Here is a 25533-nt window from a genome sequence, read left to right as displayed (position 1 = left end):
AGACTGAGTAAGCAGGTGATGGCACCTCTCTCAGCCTCAGTTTTCTCATTTATAAATTGGGGATAATACCATTTGCCTTTGAAAGTTGTTCCATGGATCAAATGTGATGACTGTGCCTAGCACAATGCCTGACATGACTCAATAAATAGTAGCTTTCATTATTATTATTATTATTATGGATAATTAGTCCTAAAGGAGTTAGTGGTATATATTGTGCTGTTGGTATACATAAGGATTTTGGTTGTCCTTTTTTTTTTTTAACTTCTACTACGGAAATTTTCAAACATACCCTGAAGTAGAGAGAACAGAATAATAAACCCTCATTTATTCAATATCCAGCCTTTAATCTGGGATTGTGTAATCTAGTAGAACAAACATTAACGCAGAAACAAGGTGCAAGATTAGTCACGGAACAAAATATTAAAGCTAAGCCTCAACAAGCATTCTGGAAGAGTCATGAAATGGAAAAGCTGGATAAATCTACTTTAGGGATAGGGACCAGGGTAAATATGGACTTCTGTAGAAACTAGGGACAGTAGCTACAGAGAAAAACCTTCAGAAGTCATGTAAAATAAATGTTATATCATTCTAAAACTGACCCTTAAAGAAAATGTTTTTGGCCTACCGAGGACGTATCAAGAAAACCTCCAGGAAAGCTTCTACTAAGGGTGATGGAAAAATATGGAAACTAACAATGAAGACAGTTGCACAACACAATGAACCAATGTCACTAAATCACACAAGTGAAGAATGGTGAAAAGGCAAATGTTTTGTTACATACACATTTATGGGAATTAAATAAAAAGAAGACCCCAGGAACCTAGCAACCCTGAAACTAGATGGCAAAATTCTTAATTCCATTAAAGTCATGTGACACAGATTAAAAGGAATATTTAAGCCAGTACAATCTATGTACATGTGATTCAAGATTACACCCAAAATCTTCGGATAAAACTTTCCCAAATTACCTAAAATTAATAAGCTGAAAGTAATTCTGTATTAATGACAATTCAATGTTCAATGAACTGACCCTAATGTCCTTTTAGTACTGCCATAAATAGATATTCTCTACCTCTGATCTAGTCATAAAATACCCTCTCCATTTATTAAAAAAGCTTATGCAGTAATTAAATATATCTACAGAATCAACTCAACAGCAACGGGTACAGTACAGTATGGTATACCACTGAGATCATGGAAAATTTTAAATTTCAACCACTTAAAGTTGCTGGGAACATTCCCTATGGCACATTTTTATCAAATAAAGTACGAAAATTAATTCAAGGGGACTTACAGAGTAACTTTAATTCTTTCTCTGAAATGGACTCTGGTGCCTGTAAAGAGATAAATACAGGTTTTGCTCCAGTATAAAAGAGATTAACAGAGGGTGCAGCACAAAGTCAACTCGCTGCAAGATGGGGTGCTCTCTCAAAACGCTGGAAGAGCACTTTAAAAAGATCTTGTTTCCTAATAACGGGCTTTTCTCACTAGGGAGGTCAGGGAGTGTTCCCTCGAAAGAAGCACTGAGCCAGTGCCACAACTCTCTCTCTACTTCCTGGCTGTAGTACAGCCCTTTATGGAGCTGCACCACAAAGGTACAGTGCCCAGCAGCTTACCTGGCCTATGGACTGCAGCAGTTTGGCAACGTGATTACCCACAGCAGCAGCATCTCTCTTTGCTTTTTCACGGTAACTGGAGAAGAACAACAAAAAAGCTATTATTAATAAATTTTCAAATTGACAAAATTTAAATTATCACCATGAAGCAAACAAAAGATTACCTTCCTTTTCATGAAAAAGTACTGGTCTGGGAACATATGAAATGGGAAGATGCCAATGAGATGCTGCCAGCAGAATCCATTAGTGTTTGGGGGTCTTTCCAGAGCTGGTGATGGACTCTTAGAGCTCACTAACACCCTAGGCACTTGCTGTACCATGTTTTTATACAATAACTTGCGCCTTCTATGTCTGTTTGCCAACCACGCCCTCGCTCCACAAAGTATTTTCATAAGTGCCCCCATGCCAATTTTTTTTTAACATGTTGCTGTAAAAAAAAAAAAATCAGCAAAGCGCACTTACAAAAATACCTCACGGGGACAGGGCACAGTTGGCACACAAATGTAGAACATGCACGTTATTTGTGTAAAAACATGGTAATCAACAGCACCCAACTTAAAAGCTGGCATCCTATAGAACAGAGGACCTGAGAACTGTGCTCACTCAGAGCATGGTTTGTCTCCTTTAAGTCAAAGACACAACTGTCACCTACAAATTCATTTGAAACTTTTAAGTCTGTTCACATTGTCACCCTCTAAAGATGATCAGTGTTTAAGCTGACAGTCTCCTACGGAAGGTTATGCTTCTTTCTCTTCACAATTAACCTTTCCCAAGTGTTAAGTAATTGAGCCCTTAGGCTAAGACAACAAACAAAAATTTGGTAGACACTGACTAAGATGAGTAATGCAACCTGTCTGGGGAACAGAGATCTCCTCTGTGACATTATCTGGCCCTTGAGGAAACCAAGCCAGTGGCCCTGGACTCATCAGCACCATGCCTGAAAACTACACGCAAAATCATATCCATGGAGATCCATCCCTATCCCTATCTGGGTTCAGGCTAGTGATGCCTGGATAGGTGTCTCCAGCAGTCAGGGATTCTTCAAGTTATGAAACATTCGTGATAAAAAAATTCATCAAAACTAAAGAGTTCAAAGTTTTAAGTCACAGATAAGAGACAGTATAGCATGTGGCTAAGTGCATGGGCTCTGGAGGTGGATTTGCTGGAGTTTATAGCCTGGTTCTGCCATTTACCACTGTCTAAACCAAAGTAAGTCACCTTTCTATGCCTTAGTTTCCCCATCTCTAAAATGGTGGAACAACAGTCTCTCTCTTACAAAGCTGTTACAGACATCAGTTAATACAAAGAATAATCCTTAACACACAGTAAATGCTGAAATGTTAGGTTTTATCATGAGATATAAAAGAGAAAATCTGGCCCCTAAGTCCTTTAGCTTATTTTTAAAACAACAAGGTTAGAGTAGGCTTTCATTTGATTTCTGATAGATGTAATTTTCCCCACTGATAAAATGCTTATCTCTAATATAAACAGACTAATTTGTCTGTTACATGGTTTGAAAATAGTGACTTACACATTTTGCAGTTTTATATATTTGCCTGAATCTGCAATCATATCAGGAATTGTGCCTCGAACAGGTAAATTTCCTTGGCCCTCCTTGGCCACAAATTCCTTTAAAGCACGAGCTAAAATCCAAAACGATGGTGTCTAAAAGAATAAGGAAAAAAATGGAAGTAAGTAGCATTTTAATTTGACCCAAAGGTTTTGGCAGCATTATTTTTATCTTTTTGTTTTCTTTGGTTACCTGTTTGGTGATATTTACGCAGCGATCATCATTAAATATATCTTCAATACTGCTTGGAATCTAAAACATAAGACATCTACTAAGAAATTTCCCACTTTGTTTTCAAAGCTATTTCTTCCAACAAGTTATTTGAATTCTCAAATTATAATCAAATACAAACTTCAGATTTATTTAGACTTTTACTTAGAGTCACATGGAGATCTGACTGGGAATGAGAGGATGAAAATCCTCTCCTGCCCATGTTGTTATCATTAAAGGTTGACGTATTACATCTTAAGAGTCAGCAAGGGTCCAAAGAAAATCTTTTTTTATGTGGTTACACTGGACGATATAACAAGACTACAGACATTAGTACCAGGCTAGATTTCTAGTCTTTCATGTTTTTCTATCTTGTCAAAAACCTGAAATCCTTATATCTTGAAACTGCCACTCTGACAAAGCTGGATAGCTAAATTAAGTGCTTTTACTGTTAGCAAGAGCATGATAAATTAATAAAAACTCTAGAAATTATAGGTTTCAATTCTGCTGATTTGTGGAGAAAAGAAATTTCTCATTGGGAACCTCCTTACTGGTCTCTCTGATGCCACCCCTAATCCCCTACAGTCAGTCGATTCTCAAAACAGCCAGAATGATCTTTTAGAAACATAAGTCAGGTCACTCTACGGCCCTGCTCAAAATGCTCCAATAGCCTACAAGGCCTATTATGATCTAGCCCTGGTGTGTCCCTCCAGACTCAAATCCTTCCCACGACTGTCCCCTTTGTTCCCTTCATTCCAATCACACTGGCTTTCCTACTGCTCCTTGAACAAATGCCAAACTTGATCCCACTTCAGCACTTCTTTGCATATATGCTTCCTTAGCTTGCAAAGTTCTTCTCCCAGCCCTTTGCACGTCGCTTCACGCAGGTTTCTGCTTAAACCCATCTCTTTAGAGTCTTTTCCTGGCCTCCCATCTAAAAGTGCCTCCCAATCCCAGACCCCCTTTAGTCTGTTCTAAGTTTGGTCAGAGCACTAATCTCTCCCTAGTGCATGTATCTGTTTACACAGTTTACTGTCTCCAACCACTAAAACCTTAATTGTTTGTTTTAATTGGGGTAAATTTTATATTCAGTGAACTGCAAAGAACTGAAATGTATAATTCGATGAGTTTTGGTTAACTATACACATACTTTAAATCACTACTCCAATCAGTGCCTCAATAAGCAACACCATCTCATTGTCTCCAAATTTTTTCTAAGAATAGCTTAAAGTGCTTTCTTATCTTGAAAGGCAGTATTTTTGCTTTTTTTTAATTATAAGAAAATTCTAACTTAAACTACCAGGTATTGTTATTGCAAAGCTCCTCAAAAACCTCACTGGCCAGATTACACCAACAAAACAAAACAAAGGGTATATAAGCTGAGTTATCCTCATGTTCCATTATATTCAAGTAGTTACTATCAAAAGCGAATGCAGGGTAAGAAGATTTAACTGTTCAAGCAACACTATTTTGGGCCAGCAAAAATATCACTTTATGTAACTCCTACCTCCAAACTGTTACAAGTCTCAAATCATGTACTTCAAATAAAAAATTTATATAAATCATTGAATCACTGAAGCACTGGCATCCATTTTAACAACACAGAATTGTACTAAAACAAGATTCAATATGTATTATAAAAATTTACTTCTAACCAGCTATACAATTAAAAAATACTGTTATATCTTTATAATCAACTATTTCACATGTAAGAAAACATCTTATATGAAAGACCTCAGCAACTAATACCTGAGTTGTATTTAGTGCTGTGTTCACATTTTTAATAGCTTCCTCAAAATTCTCTTCATCTTCTGGGGCCCCATTTTCATTTTTTAGAATTCCTGTTGAAAAAGAAATTAGTTAGCAAACAAAAGCCCTTCTCACTCTTCCTCTTCCCCAAGTATTATGGAAATAACCTAGTCAGATTCTGAAGGAACAATCAGAATACCGAATCTTATGAAGAAATATGGCTTCTCGTTAGCCATTCTCAAAACTATACAATAAATGGCTCCTTAACCTCCCCAAGGCAAAGAAAAACTCATGACTGCATCATCTGACACAGGTATTAACCAAAAAATCCAAGTTTGCTTTTCAAACTTTATACAACATTTAATCACATCCACACTCTTACCTTGTCTAATCAAATCCCTGAAGTCCTCTTTTTCTTTGTATGTTTTAGGTATTCGTCCATTTGTCTAAATCATTTGAAAAATTTAAAAATCTAGTTACAAAAATTCAAAATATGGAAATTCAGAGTTCAACGTCTTCCCCATTTCCCCAGCCACATGAGATTTTCATCATCAAATATACACTTCAGTGATATCAAGAAGCTCACTTGATAGAAAACACAAACTGCAGGCCATTTCTCATTTGTTACCCACTGCCGGTTTTAGAATAATATTTATTCAAATTTTATTTTGTTAATTAAAAAAAAAAATCAGTGTCAAAAGAGGAACTATTACATTTTAATTTAAAAGCACCCTTTTGCCCTATAGGAGCCCTGGTAGCACAGTCGTTAATCGTTTGGCTGTTAACCAAAAGGTCGGCAGTTTGAATCCGCCAGCCACTCCCTGGAAGTCCTATGAGGCACTTCTACCCTGTTCTGTAGGGTCACTATGAGTTGGAGTCCACTTGACAGCAACGGGTTTTTTCTGCCCTATAACTCCACAAAGAAAAAAATTAATCTCCTGCCCCCATCCAATGAAATCCTTTATAATAAATTAAAAATACAGTCACCTATGGAATGTCTCTAAAAAAAACTAAAAAGACATACCTCACTATACCACCGTGCTAAATATTTAGCGATGATCACAATCCATGGAGTGTGGCTGTGATCCTAAAAATAAGAGACAAATCAAAGAAAATGTCAGTATTAGTTAACATTAATTCTTTACTACAACATCTCATTTTCAACAAATTCAACATTATTTACTAACCATCTCCTGCTATATACAGAATAATGAATGGAAGAAAATGAATGAGGTTAATACAAACTGCTTTATAAATTATTTTACACGTAGTATCCAATGTAATCCTGATATGTCAGGTTTGTACTATGATTGTCCCCATTCTACCAACAAGAAAACAGTCTCAGGATGTCACCCAAAAATTTAGCTCAAATGTGTTGATTTCAGATACCAATACCAGACTAAGAAAGAGAATCTTCTGTGTCTTCTGATGAACCAAACAAACATCTGTGTCTTAATTAATATGTACATGAAAAATATATACATACTCCTCAAATCATATAGTTTGATTATTATAAATATCATTTCTATAATGAAATATGCAAAGTTGCCTTGGAAGTTCTAAAGCACTGAAAATAAATTTCAAGAGAAATCAGTTCCAACAAAGATCCATCCCAAATTCAAACTATTTTTGAAAGGACATCTATTTGTTTAGGCAAGGGCATGAAGAGGGCTTCTGAGACCTGTTAACGTTTGTGTTAGTTTCTTGACCTAAACACAGGTATGTTCATTTAATGTATTTTTCTTCAATAAAAAAGTTTTCAAATTTTTGGGGAAAACAGATTTATTTGACACAAATAAGCTAAAATGCCATTATAGTGTAATCTGGATGACAGGTACATGGAGGTTTATAGTATTTTCTCACTCTTGTGTAATTCAAAAACGTTAGGCTAAAAAGAACGTTTTAAGTCTGTAAGATGGAGACTACCAACCTTTTTGTCCATATTATCCAAATCATAAGACTGAAAGTGTTCTCTCAACTCAGGAAATGGTTTATCCAGTCGAAGATCCTCTAGTGCATTATCCGGGTGAGATTCTATTACTGAGAAACAGAAAATTTCAAAAGGTAAACTTACTCTTCAGCGATACTACTGGCAATACACTTCATTATAGGAACTTAGGAAATTTCCTTCTATAAGTTTTAAGTGGACATAGGACCTACAGATTTTTTTCAGTGTGTTACTGAGGTATAATTTTATTCAGGGCTGGATTAAGGCACATGAGGGCCCTAAACACTGATCATCTGTGGGGTCCCTGCCTCTGCTTACTTGCACATTCAAAAGAGGCATGAGAGTTAGACATATGCATGTATACATGTGTGATTGTATGTCTTAGCTATCCACGATGTAACTTCTTTTTAAATGCAACTGTAATATTAGCGACTGAGTACAAAAGTTGCCTATGCCATCTTAGCAGAATGTGATGAACTGGATTATAAAATTTTTAGTGGACACGGGATACTAAGATCTTTTACCAGTCCCCGTGCCCTCGAGTCGATTCCAACTCATAGCAACCCTATAGGACGGAGTAGGACTGCCCCATAGAGTTTCCAAGGAGCGCCTGGTGGATTCGAACCGCCAACCCTTTGGTTAGCAGCTGTAGCACTTAACCACTATGCCACTTATAAATCAGATTTTCTACAAAAAGAATATTCCCCATATTCTACAACAAAGAAAACAAGTCAGTGAACCTAGCTGTTTCAACAATCAATGTAAAATTCTCTTGATCTTCCACAACAAAAAACTGACTTTCACCAATTTTGCTCTAAACGGCTCTTGCTTCAATTTTGATGCTTGTTTTTTATAATAAATGCTATAATTATAAATGAGCAAACGAAAAGATGTCATAGAAGAAAATTTAATGATCAGAAAAACTACAATTTTATTTTTAGATAAATCTTTCATCTCTAACGTGTTATAATTAAAAATATTTCTACTCTTTGCTTTTAGAAGTTCTTCAATGATTTTGTCACAAGCTACCAAACAGTATCTACTTCCAGATATAATAATCAATGAATCAATGCTGTGAGCTTGCTTTTTCTTGTGTCCTGTCTGCTTGGCATCTATGGGCCTCTGCTTTGGACAGCTGGTGCCCCTGTTCTGTTGATGCCCTAAGCACGTGCTTACCTTGCTTTTGGGTAATCCATACCAAATCTTACTATACAGTAAATTGCAAAAATTTTAAGCAGACTATAGTTTTAATATAAGTAAAGCCAAGATTCATTTAGAGCAGAATCTCCTTGTAATTATAATTAGAAAAGATAAAACATCAATAAAATATAAGTATGGATAGCACCTAACAACTTACCCTTCCTCCTGTGGTCCTCAGTAGACAGTATCACCATCTACCTAGACACCTGCCTAGAAACCTAATGGTCATCCTTCACTTCTCGCTTCCTTGGCCTCAACATCAATCACTCACCATGTCCTGATCTCTCCACAAAGTGGAGTACAAGAAAATATATAATTGCACTGATTAGAGATACAACCAGTTCTGTCACTTGCTAGATGTGTAACCTTAGGTAAGTAACTCAATCTCTCTATGCCTCAGTATCCTCAGCAGATATCATAGCACCTCCCTTATAAGGGTTTTTATAAAGATTAAATGAAATAAACTACATAAAGGCAGACACACAGCTAGCAATGTTAACCTTCATTATTATCTACCCCTTCATCCCTATCCCTGAAATCTATCCTAAATCAGGAGCTCTCACTCTCTCCCTCACCTAACCAAACCAAACCAAATCCACTGCTGTTGAGTCAATTCCAACTCATAGCTACCCAATAAAAAAAAAAAAGGGTAAAACTGCCCCCATAGGGTTTCCAAGGAGCAGCTGGTGGATTCAAACTGCCGACCTCTTGGTTAGCAGCGGAGCTCTTAACTGCTGTGCCACCAGGGCTCCCTCTCTCACCTAGACCACCAGAAATCTTCTAACAGCAACCCCTGCCTCCGAACTTTACCTCTTTAAACCCATCCATATTCAGCTTCCAGGGTGACTCATTTAAAATAAAACTTTCACCCTGTTACTCTCCCACTTATAACTCTTCAGTGGCCCACCACCTCCTACCAGAAGCTTATCCTCTAACCACTCCCTAACTGCCCACACAGATACTCCTCCTCAGTGATGCTACCAATGCCAATGGCTATCACTGTACTAGTAAACTGCCTGGCCCGTACTTGGTACACAATGAAAACATGTTCTAGACTAAATAAGAGTACTCCGTGAGTATTGAAAGAAAATTTTGTGATGACTTAAGAGTCAAATCTTATAAGGACTATTACCAGCCCTGAATTGATGCAGGCCTGCCCATAAGTGACTTTGGTCTCCCAGGAGACTGTTTCCTTGGCTATAGTGTGGAACTGCATCTGAACTGAGGGAGCTGTGACACAGCATGAAGGTCTGGAGCCTGCATAAAAATAGAATAAAAGATTGATGGGGAAAAGATGGTATGAATTCTACATGTCTAAGTGACCCACATATCTTGGCTCTCGCTTACGGCAGCGACACATGCCTTGTGTGAGTGATAGGAGAAAGCAGCTAGGAACTTGTGTAGCTGCAGGGTCTCCTAATAAAATAAAGAAGCCATACCTGTTGTATCACCTGCTTTGTATCCTTTTATAATGCTAAGTAAAAGAAATACTAGATTAAAACCTATGTGTGCTTCTGAGTTTCACTGCCACTTTGAACACTGTAACCAAAGTTGTGCTACTACAAATTTACTTCATAAACTTAACTGTCTAAACTGTCAATTTTCTAAAATTATAGCCAGAGCAACTAATAGCAAACCCATATGCTCAACAATTTTACCTGGATGTTCTTTTATTATGATCCTCATATAACCAACTAGTCCATATGTCCTACAGACCAAAAGAGGGATTTGAGAATTCCAGAGGATATCTGCTAAACGTAGTAATGTACTGCGAAGAAAAGCAAAATAAGACGATGAGCAAATAGATATATGCCAAACGTGAAAATGCCTTAAAATAAAGCAACTTTCTTACTCAAATAATAAAGGTAAAGAGACATCTACTACACTTACATAAGCAAGTCAAGGATGTACTGAAAAGCAAGCAATTCCACAAGGGTACAGTCTTAACGAAAGTATGTATTTTGGACTCAAGTATTCTAAAAGCCCCAGCTTTTTTATATTGAAAGGCACTTTCTAAACATTTCTATAATGAAGATAAAAACATTTATAAAACTCTTGTAAAAAAAGACCAGTCGCTATCAAATCAATTCTGACTCAAGCGGACCCCACGTATGTTTGAGTAGAACTGTGCTCCACAGGGTTTTCAATGGCTGACTTTTCAGAAGTAGATCACCAGGTTTCTTCCAAGGTGCCACTGGGTGGACTTGAGTCTCCAACTTTTTACTTAGCAGTCAAGTGGATTAACTGTTTGCACCACTCAGGAATTCCTATAAAAACCCTTGTACAGACCCCAAAATGATTCCTATAATCAAGTCTTACTAGTTTTCATCACTAAAAAATAACCAGTGTTCAGTTTAACTACTCTAAATACATTTTTAAAAATTTATATATAAAATATATTAAAAAAGAATTTTCCTCTTTCCAGTTTCGTCAGTGCTGGAAGATTTACGCTGTTAGGCGCCATCGAGTCTGTTTCGACTCACAGCAACCCTATGTACAACAGAACAAAACACTGCCCGATCCTGCACCATCCTCAAAATCCCTGCTATGCTTCAGCCCACTGTTGCAGCCACTGTATCAATCAATCTTGTTGAGGGTCTTCCTCTTTTTCCCTGACCTTATACTTTACCAAGTGTGATGTCCTCCTCCAGGGACTGGTCCCTCTGGATAACACGTCCAAAGTACGTGAGACAAAGTCTCACCATCCTCACTTCTAAGCAGCATTCTGGCTGTACTTCTTCCAAGACAGATTTGTTTGCTCTTCTGGCAGTCCACGGTATATTCAACATTCTTCGCCAACACAATAATTCAAAGGCATCAAGTCTTCTTCAATCTTCCTTATTCACTGTCTAGCTTTCACATGCATATAAGGCAAGCTATGGTCCTTAGAGTGACATCTTTGCTTTATAACACTTTAATGAGGTGTTTTACAGCAGATTTGCCCAATGCGATACATCCTGTGGTTTCCTGACTGCTGCTTCCGTTGGTGTTGATTGTGGATCCAAGTAAAATAAAATCCTTGGCAACTTCAATATTTTCAATATTATCTGCACAGCATACAGACTGAGTAAGTATGGTAAAAGGATACAATCCTGATGCACACCTTTCCTGGTTTTAAATCATGCAGTAGCCCCTTGCGCTGTTTAAACGACTGCCTCTTGATCTATGTACAGGTTCTTCATGAGCACAATTAAGTGTTCTGGAATTCCCATTCTTCGTAAGGTTATCCATAATTTGTTATGATCCACACAGTCGAATGTCTTTGCATAGTCAATAAAACACAGGTGAACATCTTTCCGGAATTCTCCGCTTTCAGCCAAGATCCATCTGACATCAGCAACGATATCACTCGTTTCACATCCTCCTCTTCTTTTTTTAAAATAGTTTTACTGTGTTTTCAGTGAAAGTCTGCACAGTAGACTAGGTTCCCATTCAACAATTTGTACACAAACTGTTCAGTAACATTGGTTACATTCATCACCACGCGTGAACTTTCTCATTGTTTCCGTTCCGGTTGTTCCATTTTCAGGAATCTAGTTTCCCTATCTCTTTACCTTTTCATCTTTTTTTTTTCTTTTAAGTAATTGTTAGTATTAAGATTTTGTTACAATAATAACAGTGTTTTTAACATTCCTATGCATAGATGGAGTTCATAACCCAAAAAGTTAAACCCAATGCCATAGAGTCCATTCCGACTCATAGCGACCCCACAGGGGTTGCACGGCTGTAAATCTCCACAGAAGCAGACACCCACATCTCTCTTCCACAGAGCCACTGGTGGTTTTGAACCACTGACCCTTCAGTTAGCAGTCAATCACTTTAACCACCGCACCACCAGGGCTCCTTAATCAAGTTCATAAAGGTGAGTATTTGCAGAAAATTTACATGTGCTAAAATCTACATGTGTTAACTTTTTTTTATCGTACTTTTTTAGATATAGGTTTACAAAGAAAACTAATTTCTCATTAAACAATACACATATTGTTTTGTGACACTGGTTGCCAACCCCACATGTCAACACTCTCCTCTTCTTGACTTTAGGTTTCCCATTACCAGCTTTCCTGTCCCTTTCCTGCCTTTGCATCCTTACCCCCAGGCTGGCATGCCCTTTAGTCTTGTTTTGTTTTACGGGCCTGTTCAGTCTTTAGTTGAAGGGTGAACCTCAGGAGTGACATCGTTACTGAGCTAAAACGGTGACTGCAGGCCATATTCTTGGGGTTTCTCCAGTCTCTGTCATACCAGTAAGCCTGGTCCTTTTTCTTTTTTTTTGTGAGTTAGAATTTTGCTCTCTATTTTTCTCCGGCTCTGTCTGGAACCCTCTATTGTAATCCCTGTCAGATCAGGGGGCAGTGGTGGCCAGGCACCATCTAGTTGTGGTAGACTCGGTCTGGTGGAGGCTGCGGTACTTGTGATCCATTAGTCATTTGGACTAATCTTCCCCTTGTGTATTTGGTTTTCTTCATTCTCCCTTGCTCCAGACAGGGTGAGACCAGTAGAGTATCCTAGACGGCTGCTCACAAGCTTTTAAGACCCCAGACGCTACTTACCAAAGTAAAACATTTTCTTTATAAACTATGTTATACCAACTGGGCTACATGTTCCCCGAGACTATGGTCCCTAGCCCTCAGCCTAGCAATTTGGTCACTCAGGGAGTTTGTATATGACTTCGGAGCTTCCATGACCTTGCCTTGGACAAGTTGTGCTGGCTTCCCCAACACTGTGACTGTCTTACCCTTCACCAAAGTTACCACTCATCTATTGTCTATTTAGTGTTTTTCCCTCTCCACCTACATGTCCTCTTCTGAATCCAGCCTGAATTTCTGGCACTTCCCTGTCAATGTACTGCTTCAACCATTTTTGAACGGTTTTCAGCAGAATTTTACTTACATGTGATACCAATGATGTTGTTTGAGAATTTCCACATTCCGTTGGATCACCTTTCTTTGGAATGGGCACAAATATGGATCTCTTCCAGTCAGTTGGCCAGGTAGCTAGCCTTCAAATTTTTTGGCACAGGCAAGTGAGCACTTCCAGCATTGTATCAGTTTGTTGAAACATCTTATTTGGTACTCAGTCAATTCCTGGACCCTTGTTTTTCACCAATGCCTTCGGTGTAGCTTGGATTTCTTCCTTCAATACCAGCGGTTCTTGATCATATGCTACCTCCTAAAATGGCTGAATGTCAACCAATTCTTTTTGATACAATGACTCTACATATTCCTTCCATCTTCCCTTGATGCTTCTTCCTGCATCACTCAATATTTTGCCCATAGAATCTTTTGATATTGCAACTCGAGGCTTGAATTTTTTCTTTAGTTCTTTCAGTTTGAGAAATGCCAAGGATGTTCTTTCCTTTCTTTCCTGTCTTTTTAATGACCTTTTGCTTTCTTCATGGATGATGTCCTTGATGTCATCCCATAATTTGTCTGGTCTTCAGTCATTAGTGTTCAGTGCGTCAAATCTATTCTTGAGGCAGTCTCTAAATTCAGGTGGGTTATACCCAAGGTCGTACTTTGGCTCTCATGGATTTGCTTTAATCTTCTTCAGCTTCAAACGGAACTTACATATAAGCAATTGATGGTCTGTTCCGCAGTCGGCCCCTGGCCTCATCCTGATGATACTGACCTTCTCCATTGTCTTTTTCCACAGATGTAGTCAATCTGATTCCCGTGCATTCCATCCGGCAAGGTCCACATGTATAGTTGCCATTTATGTTGTTGAAAAAAGGTATCTGCAATGAATACGTTGTTGGTCTTGCAAAATTATACCACCACTGGTCTGTCAGTTTGTCATACTATGGTGGCTTACATGTTATGGTAATGCTGGAAGCTATGCCACTGGTATTTCAAATACCAGCAGGGTCACCCACTGTGGACAGGTTTCAGCAGAGCTTCCAGACTAAGACAAACTAGGAAGAAAGACCTGGCTTCTACTTCCAAAAAAGAATTAGCCAGTGAAAACTTTATGAATAGCAGTGGAACATTTGTCTGATACAGTGCTGGAAGATGAGCTCCTCAGGTTGGAAGGCACTCAAAATACAACTAGGGAAGAGCGGCCTCCTCAAAGTAGAGTCAGCCTTAATGATGTGGATGGAATAAAGCTTTCGGGACCTTCATTTGCTGAGGTGGCATAACTCAAAAAGAGAAGAAACAGCTGCAAACATCCATTAATAATCAGGACATGAAATATACGAAATATGAATCTAGGAAAATTGGAAATCATCAAAAATGAAATGAAACACATGAAGATCAATATCCTAGGCATTAGTGAGCCGAAATGGACTGGTATTGGCCATTCTGAATTGGGCAATCGTGTGGTCTACTTTGCCAGTAATGACAAACTGAGGAGGAATGGCACCACGTTCATCATCAAAAAGAACATTTCAAGGTCTATCCTGAAGTAAAATGCTGTCAGTGATAGGATAATATCCACACGCCTACAAGGAAGACCAGTTAACACGACTATTATTCAAATTTACACGCCAACTACTAATGCCAAAGATGGAGAAATTAAAGATTTTTACCAAGTTCTGCAGTCTGAAATTGATCAAACATGCAATCAAGATGCACTGATAATTACTAGTGATTGCAATGCGAAAGTTGGAAACAAAGAAGGATGAGTAGTTGGAAAATATGGCCTTGGTAATAGAAACAATGTCAGAGATCGCATAATAGAGGAAGATTTATAAGTGCTTCCAATTAAAGGCTTCTATGGGACCTGGCAGTGCAGTGGTTAAGACCCACAGCTGCTAACCAAAAAGTTGGCAGTTCGAATCCACCAGCCACTCCTTGGAAACCCTTTGGGGCAGTTCTACTCTGTCCTATAGGGTCGCTGAGTCAGAATTAACTCGATGGCAACAGGTATATGGGCATAGTTTAAAATTTTTTTAAACTAAATCTTAGATTATGAAGAGAAAAGAAAATCATGTAACTTTAATAAGAGATTAAAATAAAAACATATTAACATAAAAATTTACCTTTCAGGGAGTTGAGTTGCAACCACAATGGTAAACCTACAGAAAAATGAAGGATCATTGTCTAGAAGGTTTTCTGGACTCTAAATAGGACAGGGGAAAAAAATTCAAAATTTTCACATTCATATTAAACATGGCAGAAACAGTTAAACTATTTTGGAACAAATGAGGCAATATACTAGACTCCAAAGTTAAAGTAATTCAACTCTCAAATAAACATAGACGATACAAAGATTCAAAATTCCTAGGATTTAGAATTATTAAAATAATTATATCTCCATACAGAAATAATAATGTTTATATGTATGTACCTCTTCCACAAAACCTCCAGAGACATCAGTATTTAATTCTTGTAAGAATTCCATGGCAGCTTGAGCTCGGTTCTTTTTAAAAACAAAGCATTTGACTTGAATTAGAGAAAAATCGATTACAATGTAACCCCTCAACTTACAGGGCAGTCAAAACACATTGTAAAACTATCGAATTTCATGCATACGTATGACAATTCTTTCTGCAGTGCTTAAACTAGGATTCAACCAGAATATTACTTAAAACAGCTAAAATTTTATTATCCAGAGTCCTTAAATGACTATATTATTTGCACTCTACTTTTCTGATTAGGCAAATAGACAGAAAACCCTGGGTAGCAGGTGAGGATGTCCTGAATCAAGTTCAGACTCAAACTAACCGCCAACATCTATAATCCTGTACAACAGAGGCCAATCATTAAAGAAACAGTCATTCCCATTCAGAACACTGTACTAAGCTAATACTGTAAAATTCTTAACACAAACTATAAAACTAAAGGGTATTCCAGTTATCTCTTAAAAATTGTGTTGAGCACAATACTCCATGCTCTGAACATACCATTATTCAAGATTTACCTTTAATAAAAGATACACGATACAGTATAAAAATATAGACAGTACTTCTAAGTTTTCAGACTAACAAATATTCATATAAAGATTCACAAGATCAGAAAAATGAGCTGATTCAACTTTTTGTCTCAGAGAAATAAGCTCTTTTAAAGTCTAAGCTTTTCAAGCAATCAAAACATAGTGGCATCATTAGATGCTCACACACAACTATATCCTATAACAAACAATGTTTTACCTTTCCGATACTGCTTCTTTGGAGGAAAAAACTACAATGGGGAAAAAATAAATTAATCCAATTAAAAGCCTTATTTGACTATAAAGGAAAGGTTACTCGTAATGCCAGGTATATTTCATTCATAGTAGAAAACAAATTATATTTTGATCTCAGATTGTAAAAGCCTTCTTAAAGGAAGAAAATTAGATGAGACTTGTAAACAAAGATGGGCTAATAAATCAATACTTCCCAACGTGTATACACAGAATGAGAAATTTCACAAGAAGCTCTGAAAGAAAAGAGTTCCTTGGCTAAAAAAAAGAGTTTAAGAAACACTATATGCTATATGTCCTGCTTGGAAATGCAAAATATATATATTACACATACTTTGTAAGTCTGGGTTTTGGGTTTGAAAGTCTTTTGGTAAAGAAATATTTAACTTCATTTTACCCATTTTCCAAACTCATCCAACCGTGGAATCCATTTGCCCATTTAACAGTGATTAATATTACCTAGAACCAGTGTTCCCCAGACCACACTTCAGGAAATATCATACTGAACACTGAACCGTTTGCTTTTGCATGTAACTATAACAATTCTATATCGACGGCACTGGGTTTATAACAAATTTATTCAGGTTTCCTCCCACACATATGCTTGTCAGGTTCCCAGCCCCAGATCTGACACTGCTGATCAGAGTCAAGGTGCCACTTACAACACAAGCTCACTGGCTCCATAAGAAAGAGAAACCTTAACCTTACATCCTACTTTAATCAATCAAGCACACTACCTGCGTACTGAGATTAAGCAAGCAAAGACAACAGGACTTTTTCTTAGAGACCAATAAAAGGGCTGTATTGTGGATAAAGGAAACTTATGCACACACCCAGAGAAGACATCAAAGCTCGATATGAACCAGATCCTGTTTTTCCTTGTATTTATTTGCTATTGTTATTTACTGACAAATCCAATGAGAGATCCCAGACCCCAAGTCCCTGAAAAGGTGAGCCTGAAATTCCAATTTGGGGGTGTTCTGAGAGTCTTAATATAATCTTTAAAGAATGATATCCAGGCCATCTTTAAAACTGTACTTTCATAGAGACTGTGTAGTGTAGACAGAGATAGCTAGACTAAGCTAACAAAGAAAAGGTATTGCTTTTCTCATTCTCATAATCCTGAAATATAATTACTGTCACTCACATAGTAACGCCTCAGAATCAATGCAAGGACTGAGGAAGTGTCCAGATTTCACAAATAAAGGAATAATTACTACTCCTTTGCATTAATAACAACAATAAAGATAGTAATCATGGGTACTTTTTATTAATGGCCTATTTGCCAGACACCCATGCTAGCACTTTACCTATAAAATAACATTAATTTACTTCATCCTCACTTTAAGTCTAAACAAAGGGATTATTTCCACCTGAGAGTCAAGTCACTCTGCTGGAAGAGATGAAGCTAGGATTCAGGCCTCACTCTCCTATGACAGTACACTGCCTTCTCTAACATGTTCATATTTGAAAATAACAGAACATACTTGTTTCCAGCATCTTCTCCGCTGACCTGATTTCCATCAATAATTGTAAATGAACCAACACCTGGGAGACAAAACAGAGTCAGTCAAGAAAATACATTTTTAGTTCAAAACCTTAAAGAAGTAAATTTAGAACACAACCATAAAACTACATTACCTGGTAGTACCAAGTTTTTAAGAATTTCAGTTCCTGTGGCTGTTGCATTTATTAGGCAAACATGAGCAGATTCTAAAGCCTCTTGCCCATGATCACCCCACAGTCTACAAAACAAGACACAAATTCAACATTTCTAAAACTTTCACAAAAATATAACTTTCATACTTGAATGATCTTTCATTTTTAATGCGTTCTTCCATAGGGGAACTGATATAACCATGGCAACCATGTGAGACAGGAATAGCAGATGCTATTACCAGAATTACATAGTTGAGTAACCTAAGACTAAGACAAGTTGATGCCTTGCATAGTAAGAAGAGGGTCAAATCAGAACCAGGAACTTGCTCTTCACTTCTGGCTCCTCCTCCATTACTCTTTTCAAACCAGAGAACTTACAGAAGTCTTTAACTCACAGCTCATTAACATTAAAGTGTCTTAGATTTGAAACTTGTTCTCTATTTCATTTCTCCTTAAGTTACATGGATCCAGTGCATTTAGGATCTTGACACAGGGCTTACTGCTGTGACATCTGCAAAAGTGAGTAAAAATTTTAGCAAGAAAATGTCATCAGCTTCACATCAATTTCTAGGGAAGAACTTTAAAATATAATACACAATGAACATTCTAATCACATGATTAATAAATGCAAAATTAATTAACACAAAGATGTAATAAGAACTAGAAATGAACGTTGTAACTGATTCACAATGGCACATTGTTACAGGGGCAAGGTACATAATCACACACAAATCACTGTACCTGGGCCAACCTGGTTATCTTCACCCAGGAAAACCTATTAACTAATTTATCTTTCCTTCTCAGTAATATAGGAAGCCCTGGTGGTGCAATGGTTAAGTGCTTGGCTGCTAACTGAAAGGTTGGCAATTCAAACCCACCCAGTGGCTCCCGGGTAGAGAAAGACCTGGCTGCCTGCTCCTGTAAAGATCACAGCCTAGAAAACCCTGTGGGGCAGTTCTACTCTGTCACACAGGATTGCTATGGGTCAAAATCAACTCCACGGCACCTAACAACATAAAATAGGAAGTATAAAAATAAAAAACCAAACCTGTTGCTGTCAATTCTGATTCACAGCGACCCTACAGGACAGAGTAGAACTGCCCCATAGGGTTTCCAAGCAGTGCCTGGTGGATTCGAATTGCCATTCTTTTGGTTAGTAGCCCATTTCTTAACCACTGCACCACCAGGGCTCCTAGGAAGTATACATGGATCCCAAATCATCAGAAAATTGCCACAGCCAGGTAGGTATTAGCAGCCTAGAGAACCAATAGGACTTTAATGTTCCTTCTTCATCACCGGACCTAAAGCAGCTTTCCCCTTATGTGCAGCCACTGTGTCCTCCAGAGCATATCACAACCTGTAACTGCTGTAATTGGTTTTTTATTTGCTGACTATCCATCTCCCCTCTCTGCTCTAAGCTCCATAAGGGCCCTGAGCACTCTGTTTCTGTTCACCACTGGAGCCCCAATACCTGGCACAATGCCTTGCCCAGAGTAATCACTGAACAGTTGTCAAATGAATGGGGGGATAGCCTGAAGAACCAGATGAATAGCAACATCTGTTTTTTTTTTTTTTTTCCCATGAGAGTAGGGCACACAGAAGACTCCAATATATTTGGTTAATGGATCCTTGGGTAGTTGGGGAGCCCAGGTGGCACAGCCCAGGTGGGCAGTTCAAGTCCACTAGCCGCTCCTCAGAAACCCTACGGGGCAGTTCTACTCTGTCCTATAGGGTCACTATGAGTCGAAATAGACTCGTCGGTAACTGGTTTTTGGGTAGTTGGAGAGTGAGCCTAACAGAATAATAGTGTATCCCTAAACATATTTCAAGAAGGGGCGAAACAAGAAATCAATCCTCTCTACTCTCTTGCTTGGCTAACTAAGGGGAGCCAGAACCTTTCTGACAACTTCACTTTAGACTGCTTCCCTCTGACACTTCAAAGTCAATAACCAGTTCTCCCAATGAAAGGTAAAGTGTGTTTCTTAAATGTCAAGAACTCAGCAAAACCCCTCTTTTGTTAAAGTTGCTTGTTGGGTACTGTCAAGTCGCCTCTGATTCGTAGCAACTCCATGTGACAGAAGAGAGCTGCCTCAAGGGTTTTCTAGGTTATAATCTTTACAGAAGCAGACTGCCAGGTCTTTCTCCTGCAGAATTGCTGGGTGGATTCGATCTGCCAACCTTTTGCACCATCAGGGCTCTTTTACAGTTGCTTAAAAAATCCGTTTCTGTAGAGTTGATTGCAACTCATATTAACCCTATAGGACAAAGGAGTACTGCCCCATAGGGTTTCCAAGGAGCACCTGGCGGATTCAAACTGCTGATCTTTTGGTTAGCAGCCACAGCTGTTAACCACTACGCCACCAGGGTTTCTATTACAGTTCCTTAGTGACCTTAAATATCTTCTCAGCTCTGTCACATATGGTTATATCTGCATTCAAAACACAAGGAACTCCAAGAATTTACAAGAGAACATAAGCTGCTTACAGGAATTCTACCACCTTGCCTCTTTGGCCAGAAGCTGGAAGCAAAGTGATGTGACACAGTACCACCTCTCTGAAAAAGCCAGAAGAGCCTGAGTTTAAATCCTGGCTTACACACACAGGGCACAGGACAAACAAGTTACCTAAACTCACCAAGGCTGTTTCCCTTTCTGTAAAGCAGAATGTCTGCCTTCAAGGCTGCTATTAGACTTTAGCGCCTAAAGTCCGTAATACAGCCCTAGACAGTAGTGCAAATGGGAGTTTCTGTTCTTAGGTACATAAAGTAACTTCTCTAGGGTTGGGGGCTTCAGAAACTTGGAGGTGAGGGGAAGCATCTTTGTTACCTCTATTGCTTCAGCACATAGAAAATGCTCAATAAATAGGGAAGGCGGAGTGTGAGGAGAAAAGGCAAGCGGGAAAGCAGCAAAGGACAAGGCTTAGACCTCCACTGCCCAACAAGGCAGGTCCCTGAGTGGCTCAAACTATTTGCACTTAACTACTAACCTGAAGGTTGGCAGTTTGAACCTACCCAGCTGCACCGCAGAGGAAAGGCCTTACGATTTGCTTCCATAAAGATTACAGCCAAGAAAACCCTATGGAGCAGTTCTACTCTGTAACACATGGGGTCAGGATGAGTCCAAATTGACTGCAGCAGGGTTTGGTTTGGGCTTAGCCACGTGTTGCTACTGAGCACTAGAAATGTGGCTCAGAGATGTACTGTCAGAATCCACTCGATGGCAACGGGTCTGGTTTTGGGAAGCGCAAAATACACACAGGATCTCGAAGACAGTATGGAAAAAAGAATGTAAAATATCTCCAGTAAGTAAGCTTTTACACTGATTACGTTGAAATGGTAGTATTTTGGATATACTGCGTTAAATAAACATACTGGTAAAATTGATCACACCTGTCTCTTTTCACTTTTAACGTGGCTACTAGAAAATTTACAACTACGTATGTGGATCGTATTTGGGGCTAGCATTATATTTTTATTGGACAGAGCCGATTTTAAACAATACCTAACACTTGGTATCGCTCTCAGTCGCCGGGGTGGGGTATCCCCAATTCCCCCATTCTACAGGCGAGAGGCTGAGCGCGGCGTGGCGGGGCCGGTGGCCGCCCTGGTGACCCGGCTGGCGCTGGGACCGAGCCCTTCAGACCAAAGAGCGCGTGGCGGAGGTGGGGGGGTCCCGGCCCTCGCGGAACCCCCGGGTCCCTGGTCGGAGCCCTGAGCGCCGGCTCTCCGCGCCCCACACGGCCTGGCCTGGCGGGAGGCCTGAGGGAGGCCCCACCGCGCCGTCCGCGCGCTCAGGCCCGCCCCGGACGCAGGGGAACCCGCCGGCACGACCGCCACGCTCGGGAAGCCCCGGCTCACCTCAGCTGCCGGTCGTACTTCTGCTCCTTGGGCAGCTTCCCCGGCTGAGCCATGGCAGCGCTCGCCGCGCGGAGAAAAGCCGAGCCCCTGCAGAGGGCCACCACCACCACCTCCGCCCGCGCACAGGCGTACTGAGCGCCCCTTCGCAGCCGCCGCAGCCGTCTACGCGCCGCCCCTAGGGGGCGCCGCCACTGCACTGCGCACGCGTCGACGGTACGCTAGGCGTAGGCAGCCGCTACCCGGACCTGGTCTCGGGTGGCTGGTCCAGTCAGTCCGAGTGCAACAGCCCCGCAGGTGTACCAGTCTCTACCTCTGTCCATGCTGTAATAGTGAGGGACTCGGTCTTTGGAATCACGCCGACTTGGGTTTTAATCATTTACTTGTGTGAGATCCCCTCTTTACCTCCCAAATCCTTAGTTTCCCCGTCTGAGCAATGGGGATACGTGGGTCTCCGTTACAGTGTTCTTTTAGCCTTAAAGAAGATTTTGAATATACAGAGCCAGACTCACAAAAAAATCCTGGATGAATAATAACTTTCATTATTATGATCATTATTGTCCGTCCATTTCATCCAGTCTTCCCTGCAACAAGCCCACACCCTGAGGGTATGTTTTGTAGCACAAAGTAAGCTGCTCCCAGCTCTTACCAAAAAGGAGGCCCTGTTTTTGGTTGCTCACAGACCCGTGAGGGAAAAGGGACAGTAAATAAGTGCTTGTCAGAGAATGTACGAAGAGAGAGAGGGTAGCTGGTATGTTGAGGGGTGCCCAGAGGGACACCACCCTCTTCCTTTTCCAGGAATGTTTCAAGTGGTGTTGGGATGGAAGGGTGTTTTAAGCAGGAGGAACAGCAAGCGTCATCTTTGAGAGGCGGCGAAAGCACTGCAGGCTGAGCCGTAGCTTCTAGAGTGAGTTTGGTGTCCTGGGGAGTCAGACGAGGGGTAGGAAGGGGTCAGGGGAGGTTTGAGAGACAGCAGGAGCCAGGCTGTGAGGACTGTGAGCTTGCAAGGAGGAAGTTAATGTCCGCTACTTCCTGAAGAGCCACTTTTCAGGAAGAGGATCGCTGCCCTGTGGGGATGGGTGGGAAGGAAGGGGCCACTGCCATAAGGCTGAGGGAAAGGGAAAGAGCTGAAAGTCAGGAGACCAGCAGGGAGGGAGACAAGGATTCCTCCCCCTCTACTTCCCAGACCCTATAGGCACCTTCAGGTTAATAATAATGGCCTGAAATAAGGTGAAAATGAGCACAGGTCCCAATGCCCACCCCTACCTTACCCTTGGTTGGGAACAGGGGAGGTGTCACAGTTTGACAGTAATAATGCAGTGATGATAGATGCAATTGTCCCTGGGTGTTGTCTCCAGGATCAGGGTGGGTGCACACTCCCCGCCACACCTTCCCTGGCCCTTACCCAGCACCTATGGGACATGGCTGTTGGGAAACAGAAGCATGAGGCTTTCCCAGCTCCTCATATGCTTATGCTGTCACATTTCCTTCTCCAGTTGGACAGGTGAAATATAAGAGATAATAAAATATGCCCAGGTAACGTGGGAAGGTCAAAAAGTGGCAAGTGAAAGTTCACCGCACAACCTCTCACGTTCAGTGCAGTCATTGACTAAATAAAAGGAACCACCCCCCAAAATCAGGGGGGAGTCATGTTGCTACCGAAGAAATACATGATTTTGAGAAGGTTTCTGTTGGTGGTATCTGTAAAAAAAAGATAGCTCAGTATAATTTTTCCTACATAATGGGACATAGTTATCTAGTGCTGCTATAACAGAAATAACATAACTGGATGGCTTTAATAAAGAGAAATTTATTCTCTCATAGTCTAGGAGGCTAGAAGTGCAAACTCATGGTGCCAGCTCCCAGGCAAGACTTTCTCTCTGTCAGTTCTGGGAGCAGATCCTTGTCATCAATCTTCCCCTGGTCTAGGAGTTTCTCAATGCAGGGACCTCAGGTCTAAAGGACAAACTCCACTCCCAGCACGTCTTTCTTGGTGGTATGAGGTCCCTCTCCTCTCTGCTCACTTCTCTCTTTTATATCTCAAAAGAGCTTTACCCAAGATACAATCTAATCCTGTAGATTGAGTCCTGCCTCTAATCCTGCCTCTAACATAACTGCCTCTAATCCTGCCTCATTTATATCATAGATGTTAGTGTTTACAGCACATAGGATAATCACATCACATCACAAAATTGTGGACAATTACACAATACTGGGAATCATGCCCTAGCCAAGTTAACACACATTTTTGGGAGACACAATTCAATCCATAATGGGGCAAGAAGGCTGCTGGCTAATGACTAATCCCACCACCTGTTCTTCTTAGCTGTGTGACATTGGGCAACTCACTTTGTTCTTCTGAACCTCATTGTCCTCATCTGTAAAACGTTGTTGTTCAATGATGAATCCGTGAAACATTTCATAACATGGAGGAATCTGGAAGGCATTATGCTGAGTGAAATTAGTCAGTTGCAAAATTCAAGAAATAGTTTAAACACAGAAGAATATTATTTGATGGTTACAGGGTGGGGAGGGAGGCAGAAAGGTATTCACTAATTAGATAGTAGACAAGAACTATTTTAGGTGAAGGGAAAGACAACACACAGTACAGGAAAGTTCAGCATAACTGGACTAAACCAAAGCAAAGCAGTTTCCTGAACAAAGCCAAACACTACCAAGGCCAGAGTAGCAGGGACAGGGACCTGGGGACCATGGTTTCAGGGGACATCTAGGACAATTTGCGTAATAAAATCTATTAAGAAAACATTCTGCATCCCACTTTGGTGAGTGGCATCTGCGGTCTTAAACGCTAGCAAGTGGCCATCTAAGATGCATCAATTGGTCTCAACCCACCTGGAGCAAAGGAGAATGAAGAACACCAAAGACACAAGGTAATTACAAGCCCAAGAGACAGAAAGGGCCACGTAAACCAGACTACATCAGCCTGAGACCAGAAGAACTAGATGGTGCCCAGTTATAACTGATGACTGCCCTGACAGGGAACACAACAGAGAACACCTGAGGGAGCAGAACAGTGGGATGCAGACCTCAAATTCTCATAAAAAGAACAGACTTAATGGTCTGACTGAGACTAGAGGGACCCTGGAGGTCACGGTCCCCAGACCTTCTGTTAGCCCAAGACAGGAACCATTCCCAAAGCCAACTCTTCAGACACGGATTGGACTGGACTATATGTAGGCAGCTCCTGTCTGGAGGCGAGATGAGAAGGCAAAGGAGGACAGGAGCTGACTGAATGGACACGGGGAATACAGAGTGGAGAGGAGGAGGGTGCTGTCTCATTAGAGGGACAGTAACTAGGAGTACATTGCAAGGTGAATATGAGTTTTTGGATGAGAGACTGACTTGATTTGTAAGCTTTCACTTAAAGCGCAAAAAAAAAAATGTCAAGTCAGCTATGATTTGGGTACGACAGAACAAAACGATGCCCAGTCCTGTGTCGTCCCCACAACTGCCACATGTTTTAGTCCATCATTGCAGCCACTGTGCCAATGCATGGCACCAAGGGTCGCCCTCATCCTCGTTGGCCCTCTACTTTGCCAAACATGATGTCCTTCTCCAATGATTGATCCCTACAGATGACATGTCCAAAG

The 25533-nt window shown here is 40.3% G+C and overlaps 1 protein-coding gene across 3 annotated transcripts in view; it reads right to left on the bottom strand.

The window, feature by feature from the left end:
- Positions 1 to 22068, bottom strand: part of NAE1 (NEDD8 activating enzyme E1 subunit 1) — a 35646-nt gene extending 13578 nt beyond the window's left edge. The window contains exons 1-16 of one of the 3 annotated variants that reach the window (XM_064273941.1): positions 21926 to 22068; positions 18053 to 18156; positions 17899 to 17959; positions 16380 to 16410; positions 15578 to 15649; positions 15270 to 15349; positions 9952 to 10061; positions 7076 to 7185; positions 6170 to 6232; positions 5993 to 6052; positions 5528 to 5591; positions 5146 to 5237; positions 3379 to 3438; positions 3148 to 3281; positions 1617 to 1692; positions 1295 to 1334 (exon numbers count right to left, since the gene is read on the bottom strand). In XM_064273941.1, coding sequence (XP_064130011.1) covers positions 1295 to 1334; positions 1617 to 1692; positions 3148 to 3281; positions 3379 to 3438; positions 5146 to 5237; positions 5528 to 5591; positions 5993 to 6052; positions 6170 to 6232; positions 7076 to 7185; positions 9952 to 10061; positions 15270 to 15349; positions 15578 to 15649; positions 16380 to 16410; positions 17899 to 17959; positions 18053 to 18156; positions 21926 to 21978 — 1210 coding nt within the window. In that variant the 5' untranslated portion in view covers positions 21979 to 22068. Of the gene's footprint in view, positions 1 to 1294; positions 1335 to 1616; positions 1693 to 3147; positions 3282 to 3378; positions 3439 to 5145; positions 5238 to 5527; positions 5592 to 5992; positions 6053 to 6169; positions 6233 to 7075; positions 7186 to 9951; positions 10062 to 15269; positions 15350 to 15577; positions 15650 to 16379; positions 16411 to 17898; positions 17960 to 18052; positions 18157 to 21925 lie in introns of those variants that run through there. The other 2 variants (XM_003417129.4, XM_064273943.1) reach the window with 2 other exon arrangements.
- Positions 22069 to 25533: the final 3465 nt, after the last annotated feature.

The sequence above is a fragment of the Loxodonta africana genome, chromosome 21, assembly GCF_030014295.1.
Source record: "Loxodonta africana isolate mLoxAfr1 chromosome 21, mLoxAfr1.hap2, whole genome shotgun sequence".
Lineage (NCBI taxonomy): Eukaryota > Metazoa > Chordata > Mammalia > Proboscidea > Elephantidae > Loxodonta > Loxodonta africana.
The sequence above is the reverse complement of the archived record's forward strand: the minus strand, read 5'-3'. Positions and strand labels throughout refer to the sequence as shown.